General features: G+C 42.9%; 1 protein-coding gene across 2 annotated transcripts in view; it reads right to left on the bottom strand.

The window, feature by feature from the left end:
* The window catches only part of kcnh7b (potassium channel, voltage gated eag related subfamily H, member 7b), a 435,683-nt gene extending 428,241 nt beyond the window's left edge, over positions 1 to 7,442 (bottom strand). For both annotated transcript variants that reach the window (XM_080199170.1, XM_080199168.1), the window contains exon 1: positions 6,857 to 7,442. In XM_080199170.1, the coding sequence (XP_080055296.1) occupies positions 6,857 to 6,932 (76 nt within the window). In that variant the 5' untranslated portion in view covers positions 6,933 to 7,442. The remainder of the gene's footprint in view (positions 1 to 6,856) is intronic.
* Positions 7,443 to 10,630: the final 3,188 nt, after the last annotated feature.

Genomic DNA, 10,630 nt, shown 5'->3' on the forward strand with positions numbered 1-10,630 from the left:
GCTCGATCATAAGACTTGAGAATATAATTTAAACCGTCATTTCAGTGTGGTGTTACACTGCTGGAAGCACAATTTTCTGTTGAAACATTAAACCGAGCTTGCATATTCAGGTGGAGATAACAATAATCCTGTGGTGCTATGTGAAGAAGAACAGAGAAGATCTACTGGTATCCTGGCAAATATTTACCCCTTACCCAACACCACCAAAAATAGATTAACTGGCCATTCACTTCATTGCTGGTTGGTGGATCATGCAGCAAGCAAATTAGCTTTTGCACTTTCCTCCATAATAACAGTGACGTCAGAATACAAACTAGTTGATTTTGAGCATCATTTTGTCTTTTGAACATTCCAAAGACAGGAAGAACGCTATCCAATTAAAAGTTTGGCATACTTGGTTGAATAAAACATATCTGTGGCAAGTACTCATGTAACATGGTAAATATATATTACCATTGAGAGTTATGTGGAGGATGCAATCTTGTTCCATGGCTGCCTTTGTGTGATCAAAGAATATGCCTATGTTAAAGCTGATTTAGTGAGGCCTAGGTCACAGCTTTGATCCTTAACATCAGTCACTGAGTCCACGATTCCCATTTTTCTGAACAATAGAAACATGACTATGCATCTGTGGCATAGCATTTATATTTTATATACGTCAATGATTGAATGGTCTCTCACATCACGTTTGATGGTCTTAGCGGCAGTTTCATCCAGAATGAAAGCCATCTTTTCAATGAGAATTAGTTGAGCCTAAAAAGACCATATTGTACTGTTTTGGTTCATTACCTGACATTACATCACATTTTATTCTGAAATGGGAGCAGGAAACTTACTGCACCTGACAGTCAAATGTAATTGTAGTTATTACATAATATATGGCTTGTGTCTAACAAATTCAAAACCAAGATCATTGTAATTTAATTATGAAGGCTAATTTAATGGAAAATTGTAAAGATAATCAAAGTGCACTGCCATTACTTTTTATTCATTCACAAGATATGGTGTCACTGGCAAAGCCAACATTTATTACCCATCTCTAATTACCCTTGAGAAAGATGTGGGAATAATCTTGACGATAACTAAATGGCTTGCTGGGCTATATCAAATTGTTTGTAAACTATTGGGGCTAAATTAAATAGCCCCCAAAGTTGGACATAGGGATCACAATTCAAGATGAGCTCTCTCCTCCTCGGAGTTATGCAGACAGCATGTAAACTTCATGTTGCCCAGTAATTATAAAGATTGTGGCCTGCACCAATGATGAATGCACAGCTGAATGGCTACACACCACTGCAGTGGCCCAGGTCTGAATGAAGTACATACCATTTAAAGATAGCCTGCGCTATTGAAGGCCGGACTACACCTCTTAAAAGGTGAAGTGCATTCTGATGATAGCAGGGCTGGAATTTCCTGGAGAAGAGAGGAGGATCTGAAGGACACAATGGAGAGTGTACTTCAAGGCTTTCCACTGTCATGCTGGAAGCCTTACTGAAGGATTTGGACAGAAAGAGAGACATTCTCTTCCCTCTGAGAGCCAGGAAACTCTCCAAGCAGATACTTAGGAGGCAGTGGAAGAGGCGGCTATGGCAGTAAATTCCATCAGTCTAGCCAGCAGGCTAGGATACAATGCCAAAAGAAGCTAAATGATCTTGCTTGAGTGGTCAAAGTCAGTGATGCCCTCACTATACTCACTGACATACTTGCCTCTCATTTGCAGGACAAGATGATCCAGCAGCAGCTATCCTGAAAGAGGCAGACATGGCTGACCTCCATAGAATAGATGGTATTGGAAACAACTAAGTGCCCATTACTAAGGCCATGACCAACAGCATCTCTAGAGCAATTAAGAGATGATGGTGCCTTCCTATTGAATGCAACTTCTTATATCACCCTCACCCTGCTACCTGTTATAATACACTAAGTACAGATGGTAGCTGTGCATCTCTTGCTTCCCCCTGCTTCCTCTTGCTTCTACTTTGCCCTTTATGTTTATGCTTTCAAATATCCCAAACCTGTTACATTGTCAGTCAGTGCTATCTGAGGCTAAAGGCCTAGAGGCCAAAGACTGGGGAGGAAGAAACACTATTGTTTGATGCAATATGCATGGCAATCAGTAAAGAAGCCGGCGCTGTTCAAATTTTAGAGAGCAGCATTGCGGCAGGAACTGAATGTGATGAGTTACTGAGCATGAGTAGGATGCAATTAGGCCAGGTGAACTGGATAGCACAAATGCTTGACCTCCAGAGAGTAAGGTTGCAACTCGCTCTGCTGCAGAGGATTTGGATGAGGACTTCAATAGAGCAGCATACAGCAAAAGGTAGATGGGTGTACACACAGTGAAACTTAGTGCATTGGCAGGTCGGTCACAGAATCTGTTGCCACCATCACAAAGCATGAAGGAATTTGGCTCTATCCTATTACTCAGAGCTTGAAGCTCATCCATTCCAGTGTGGAAGTGGTAACCAATTGCTTGAGAATGCTTGCAAATCTAGCTGTGATGCAGCCATCCGATGGCCACTTCATCAGCTTCCATTATAGCACAAATGGAACCTATCTAGCATCAGAGAAGTGCAAGATAGTTTCAGACTTAGATTGTGAAATTGTGGCTTGTTTCCATACAAGCCCAGCTTCATGCCATTATGATTGTAGATATTAGCGATCAAAGGTGCTTTGCAGGCTCTCATAGAGCTCCAAAAAATTACTAGGATTGCTGTTGTATCACCCTGGGAGAGTGGCAGTGTGTCTGTCTCAGAATGACAGCATCTGTGCTCTTATCAATGCCATTCTACCAGTGTACTTGCTGCTGTCCATCAGCCAGTCCAGAGTGCTACTGCCCATGCCAAGACGTTGCAAGTTAAAGTCAAACCTTTGAGACCTACAGTTGCTTGAAGGCATCCTGCAAAGTCATTTATAATATCTTCCAATAAAAGTTAATCATTTTACTATAGTCATGGTGCAGCCATTTTAATAGCACTAGGATATTCAAAGGTACCCGCAAGACAGGGACAAAGTGATTAATTGAATATTGTATGGGTTATTGGAAGTGTTGCTGCATAAAGTTGGTAATGGAATGCTTGCTTTGTGGTGGCTTTTATTTCAGGATTATGGTCAAGATGACACAATGGTGGTGAGTAATAAAGTGATAGTAGAGTGGGGAAATGTTGACTAATGGAGATTTAGTGTTTTATGCAGGGATCTGCATTTGAGTGCTCACAGACACCCTGTTCAGAATATGAATGTGCTGGATACTTCCTTCCTCTTATTACTTCTCCTCCTCCCTCTCCTCCTGGTCGTCCTTTTCCTCTTGAAGCACTTACCAAATCCATAGTGGCAGGGCCTGCACCCTCATTAAGGACAGACTGAGAAGTATGCAACATGAATCAGAACACACGCCTTGGCAAGTACTATAGGGCTCCAATGTAGTAATCCAGAAAACAAAACTGCGACTTCAGTAGCTCTGCTGGATGATGTTCCTTGTGGCAGCGAGGCTCACATTATATGACTGCTCCTCTTGTATGATGGATTGGGAAGAGAGTTGGTGCGTCATCAGCCAGGTGTAGCAAGGATAGCCCCTTATCACCAAGTAATTACCCTCTATGTTGATGCAGTGACTGCAAGATTTCTGGAACAGCATTCTGGTACAGGGTGAATGTATCACAACTGCTGTCAAGATAATGGGCATCCACCAGCAGAATATGCTGGGTGTGGTGACATGCCAATTGAACACTGAATGAGTGGTGCCCACTGTGGTTTCAGTACACTTCATCATTGAAAGTGGTACATGCAAAGCTGCGTCTGTACTGTCAATGATACCTTGCATCATGAAGCAACTCGGCTATCTACGACAAAGCCACATTAGAACTAATTTACGGAGATGGTAATGAAGTCTCCTCTCCTGGCAAAAGGAACGTCTACACCCTGCTAGATGCAGTAGCAACTGTGGGATGTTTGCTGTGTTGCCTGTTCCAGCCTGGAAAGATCCACTGATAAAACATTTCAGGGCTACAGCCACCTTCCAAGTCCCAGGCCTGTTCACCCCGATTGGAGGCTCCAGCTCCAAGAGGAGGCACAATTCTGTAACACCTTCTTTTCAAGCACAGATGTTTCGATACAGTGTGGAGATATGCTCCTTGAAGACTCTGGGTGGGTAAAGTGTTTGCTGAGAGTTTTTCTCTTCCTCCCTGTGCAAGCAGTTTATCTTACTTAATGCCTCTGCTCCATCTCCCTCTGACACTGCAGCTTACGACATACAACAACTCTAACCCCATGATTGTCAGTGATCTTGCTATAGCAACAATTGACTTTCCAACATCGAATATCAGACCCTGCAGACCTTTCTGAACTCCTTCAAACATCTAGTACTTCTAAAAACTCTGCAAGAGCCTGTAGAAAGTATTAAACAAATAATGAGGAAGTTGGATAATGATGCTTTAAATGGCACTGGTGGTATGTTCCTCGGGCTGCTGAACATGTATGCTTAAACTAAAGTGGTGATATAGAAATGGCAAGTCAGCTGTCAAATCAGTGTCACACACTGGCTTCATGATCTAACTAATCTGCATACTTCTGACACACCCATGTAATACCATGCTAATACCTTCAACAAAATCACATTCAGTGTAGGTTATGCTAAAAGTGGCTGCCAACTTTCTCATAAAGCACCACCCATGAGCATGTGCATTACCCAAATTGATAGGGAGTATGATGGAGTGAACATCCTCAGCATGGATGGGGTGTGAATAATACCTGCTTACTTCTAATTTGTGAAAATAAATCAGCATCTCTATTGAATAGATAATTGTGGATTTGCAGGAATGAATTCTTCCAAGTGATTTGGTGGCAGTGCAACTGAGGTCTGAAGTGCTAACCAGGCCTACAGCCTCAGTTAAAGAGATTATTACCAGCAGTAACTTGGCCACAGATTTTGTTTTGATTATATTCAATCCGAAGTCCAATTCAAAGTCTCAATAAGTGAGACAGCTCACAAGACAGACATCCCACTTCCTGTTTTGGGATTCATTTACATGATACAAGTTGATTGGAGCAGGCATCCAGGGCTTGATCTGCCGCTTTAAAAAATTGCTTCAAATGAAACCTTAGTGTAACCTCATGACTTCAACTAAGTGCAGGGTGCCAATACAACATTTGATCTTAGCCAAAAGCCGAGAAGCGCCTTGGCCACAGTTGATCAGCTGATGTGAAAGTGAGAGCGCGCTAAAACAAAATAAATGTCGGAAGTGCAGGAAAAGTCAAAGTGCCATTTAATTCACTTTCACAAAATATTGGAACAGGTTCACTCAAAACTGATGTCTCCTCCAAAGCAGTTGGCTCCTGGGGGATCCTACTGTTGCCTGGGGAGATAGCCAGGCACGCCATGTCAGAAGAGCAAAGGCTGTGACGAAGTGCACAAGCTTCTAGTGAAACTCCACGATGTGTTCAAAAACACAATGCCTGCGCATTGGCTCAAAACAACAGGGAGATTAAATTGGCTTGCGTACAATTGTTTTGTTTCTGGGACTTGATTCTTACTTGGGCCTGAACCGTTCCTCTCTCTGGTGATTGTACAGGCTCCTTTGGAGCAGCATCTACTCAATTACAAGAGTGCACACAATTATAGACAAAGCTGTTGACAATGGTGCTGAAATCAGTGCTGGACTTACTCAGAGACACTCAGGGTTGCCAACATGAGAAATTGGAAAGAGAGGGGAAAAGAAAGGAAAAGAGAATCTTAGCTGCACAGCAGAAGCGCAGTTCTGAGATTAGGATGGAGAGATATTGCTTGAGATTTGACAATTACGTAATTTGTTTGAGATGCTTAATGCTGACATTGGAATGAAAAAAGTGACATCCCCTTTCTTTAATGATGATGACAATTCAGTCCCTCCCAAATAAAGTAAGACAATAAAGCATAGGACTTGCTAACTGAAAGCATGGAAGTGTCAAATTGGAGGTAAGCGACCACTTTAGTTTCCATGTGACAGTAAGAAATCTGAGTCAACTTTGTTGTAATATGCATCAAGTTGACGTCACGGCGTCAACTAGTTATATCCACATCCATCAATAATGGCAACTAAATGCAAGGAATTAATATGTCCCCTATTCAAATTAAGTGAAATGAATGTTGCGTTCACGTTAAAATAACTTGCATTTAGCATGGCCCAACGGTTCTTCACGCCAACTTATCTCATGTACGCAAGCACATTATACTGGCAGTTTAATGCTCTTGATTTATGTCCACAGAGACAGGCACTAACATTGCAAAACCCTTAATAGCCGGAAACAGAAAGCTGACATTATTTATATTTGCCTAGGCTACTTCGAACCTTGTTATCAAGTCCCGGAGGCCATCTCTACTCTTTTACCCAAATCACCTTACAATGAGAAACGGTACAACTTTGGTATTTTTGTTTAAGTACAATAGCTTTACACTAAAATACCAGTTCACCCACTGAGGCACATGACATGCCCACTCCACACATGACAGAGGAACACTATTTTCACCCTTCAGTTTGCTTTTTTTTTGCTCTTTTAAATTAATACTTCATTCTTACACGTTGATTTGTTTGTGTGGAGAGAACGGTGTTAAATTATATAAACGGTGAAAAAGCATCTCTCCTTACGATTTTTTAAAAAGAAAAAAAAGTGAAATACTCGACTATCCTCTGGATTTGGAGAAGAAAGCCGAAGTATAAATTAAGAGGGGGCAGAGAATGTGCATTAGAATTACAACTCCTCCTTTATATTCATATTTAGATTGCTTCAGAAGATCAATTGGGGTTAAAAAAAAAGACGCGAGCCCAGCACCACACATTCAGATTGGCATTTGGCAGCAAGTCTATTCATTCCTACTTACTTTGGCCCTCGAATTTCCGGATGATGGTCCCCAAAAAGGTATTTTGCGGCGCCACATGCCCTCTTCGCACAGGCATGTTTGGTGTGATGTAAATGTTTTTGCCCCGATTTGAAGAGCCGCTCCGATCCGCTGGCTCTGTGCTCCCCTCGCAGCCACTCCGCCTCTCTCAGACAGTCAGTCCCCTTTGTCAGAGAGGCATCATCAACAACGCAGCCTCTCTCCGCTTGGCGACAGCAGACCTCCGGCGAGCATCTACAAGGACTCAGGGTTCCCCCCCAACAACCCCGAGAAGCAGCGCAGGGAAGGACAACGGAAAATGCCCCGCTTCACCTTCCTGGAACAAAAGCATCGCAAATTTCGTGGAGAGGGGGGAGGGAGGGGAGGAGGAGGAGGGGGGGGGATGCGCTCGCCTCACAAAGCGGAAGATCTCAGCTCTCAGCCCGGCTGACGCTCCCCCATCGGCTCCAGCACGCAGCTCTGATTACCCAAGCGTGGCTGTACACAACTGATCGCTGCCCATTCCACTTTGCGTTAAGAAACCAGATTCACCAAACCGTACACGGGATCAAGAGGAAAGTACTGCTGACCGGAGCTGGACGGAGGTGGCGGTGGGGTGGCGTGGGGAAGTGGGTGGTGGGGGATGGGGGTGGGAGGGTAGGGACATGCCCACTTTACCGATCCCAGCGAATTCAATGCAATTAGTTGGGAGAAACAATAATCACTGCTGGAGATGCACTGACTGCTGTCCAAGGTGCTGAACACAACTCCGCTTTAATTTGAAATGACGCAAGTGTTTCAGAAAAGTACAAACCATCCATGCACACACACACACACACACACACAGCCATTACATATCACCCACAAAGCACAAATGTGCAATTAACAAATAAACACATTGCTTTGAAGCAGCCATCAGTCTCAGTGTTCATTTCACTCCCATTCCCCAGTAACAGCAAGGAGGTATTTAGCGCAGTTAAGAACAAGTTGGACATTTTTACAGCAGGAACCATAAAGTCGGCTGCCACCGAAATATGTATTCGGATGTCACAAAAACTCTTTGATGCCAGTGTAATTTATGTGCCTTGTGTTTGTACATATGTATGCGTCCAATCTGAAGTGAGCCGAATAGACAAGTGTTTTTTTTCTCTCAATCGCATTCGACTGGCTCCGTCCATTCGGGCAATTGAGAGAAGAGTAAACATTATTAGAAAGTGTAGACTGACACTGAGTGCAGTTGACTACAGATAGAAATGAATCGCCACCGGGGTGAGGACAATAAAACAATCAGTTGTTGTACGCGAACGATCATAACTTTAACTTGCCGAAGGCACAGGGATGACCGATAGGTTGGAAAATGTAAAAATAACTGCAAGCCAAATATCTCCTCATTTCACCTACTTAGGATAAGACGTCGTGTCGGCTGGATCTGAAAGCACCTCACAATTTGTTTCACGATTTTTTTTCTGAGAAACAGCAACATGTTTAACTAGCTTTCATTGGTACAGCTCTCAGCTTGTGAACTGGAATGGGGTGCTGGGGGTCATTCAGGAATTACAAATCAAGCTAGAGGTAGATGGAGAGGGTGAGGACAGTGGGAGACACTGATTGTTGTGAAATGGGGCTGGTGCGACGAAGGAAACTGTCACCCACACTTTGAGGGAAACCTTCTGTGAGGCAAAAGAAGCGATTGTACAATTCTGTCCTGGAGATTCAAACTATCGAGGTGGCAGAAATGGAGAAGCTAATTGATTGGAATTGTGTTTTGTGGAGGGTAAGTGGGAAAGCGTCAGTCAGATAACTTTGGCAATCAGTGGTTTTATATTAGAAGACTATGGAAAGTCCATAATCAGAAATTGTAAACTGTGAACTTTCCCTTCCATCTTGATTCTCTGTTTTATTTTGTTCCCCTGCTTGCTCCAATGCAACCCCGCCCCTCCCCCACATGCCCATCTGTCCCTTGTTTTCAGTTTTACTTCCACTGAGCACTGACCTTTATTCTCCGATTAACACATTCTCCTATCGTACCTCCATTCCACTATTAGTACTCCTTCAATCCCTAATGCCACCACTAACGCTCGCTTTGGCTGGTGTCCATGACATCTTTGTCAAACTTTGCTTAGCTCCGACTTAGCCCTGAACCTCTGTGTTGTCCCCACCTCCTTCACTCCCTCTCCAACTGTATAATTCATTACATTTTTATCCTTCTTCCTTTCTGCAGAGGGTCGCATGAACTCAAAACGTTTACTCTGTTTTTCCCTTCACAGGTGCTGCTGGACCTGTTGAGCTTATCAAAATTTCTTTGCATTTTTATCAGAAATTACCAATGGACCTGATCAGATTTCCACAATGCTGCTTTTTTTAAAAAAATTGTTGATGGGATCTGGGCATACTGGGAAGGTCAGAGTTTATTTCTCATTCCTTAAGATGATGATAATAAGCTTCCTCTTTGAACTGCAGAATCCCTTGTGGTGTCAGCTGCCACACTGTCAGTAAGGAGACAGTTTGAGGATTTTGCCCAGTGGTAGTGAAGAAATGGTAATATAGTTCTATATCAGGGAGGTGTGGACTTGAAAGGGAAGTTGCTGGTGATTGTGTTTCCATGGGCCAATGCCTTTGTTCTTCATGGTGCTGATGGGTTTGGGAGGTGCTGTTGATGAACCCTTCAGTTGCTGCAGTGCCTCATGTGTATTGTACTCACTGTGGCCACTGCGTACTGGTGGTGGGGGGAGTAAATGTTTAAATTGGTGAATGGTGTGCTAAATTAAGTGGGATGCTTTCTCTTGGATGGTGATGAGCTCCATGAGTTTCTTCTTAACAATAATCGTATTGTTGATGACCAAGTTGTGAATGCTGGTGGACAATTGCACAATTAATGGGAGGGGAAAATTCCATGAACATTTCTATTGCTGAAAAAAATCAATTTTGCCAAAGTTTTTCATCCTGTACTCATCAGGACAATCACAAGACCACCGTGTCAAGAGAAATGAGAACATTATACAGTATGAGGAGAGAATATTGATTGGTACTGAAATTCATATACCACGTTACTCATTTGTGTGACAGGCAGAACAGCTTTTTGGCTTGACGGCAACATCCTGGTGGTAGCAAATACCATTTGTGTTGCTACTGCATTGTAGCAGCATGAAACAGCTAGCTTCACCTGTTGCTCAAATTTCTGAATACCTTTCCTCTCTAGAGTAATCTGAGGTAAACTGGGCACTTTTCAGGGCCAAAAGTGACAGCATTAGGCCCATTCACAAATCAGTGTGAACAATGACTTGATCAGAGTAGTCATAGAGGGTGTCTTTCATGCAGCCCATTTCAGCATCATGCTTGCATAGTGAGCAAATTCTTGCCACCTCTATACAAGGTTGTGATAAGGCCACCTTACAATATATGGAACAGTAAGAATTCCATCATATGTACTGACCAGTGAAGGTAGGCTTGTGGTAAACTGTGACACAGAACTCAATGCACAGTGTCCAATATTAAATGTAATTCCGCGATTGAACAACATTTGCTGAATAATTCTCAGTGAACTAAAAATTATGCTGATAACATATTTAAGATTGTCAGTCAGACTTGCAGAATGGCACATTTGTGTGCACTGGAAGCAACATGTGTTAATGCAAAGCACTCTACTGTTCACAGACAGAAAGAACATATACACACATTATGCCTGTTTCAGCTAAACAAAATAAGTGACAATTACTCGCTGGTTCAGTCCTTTCAGTCCTTAGGACTGAACCAGTCCTCATCAATCTGAGTCAAGCT

The sequence above is a fragment of the Carcharhinus amblyrhynchos genome, chromosome 11 (assembly GCF_965287045.1).
Source record: "Carcharhinus amblyrhynchos chromosome 11, sCarAmb.v2.hapA, whole genome shotgun sequence".
NCBI lineage: Eukaryota > Metazoa > Chordata > Chondrichthyes > Carcharhiniformes > Carcharhinidae > Carcharhinus > Carcharhinus amblyrhynchos.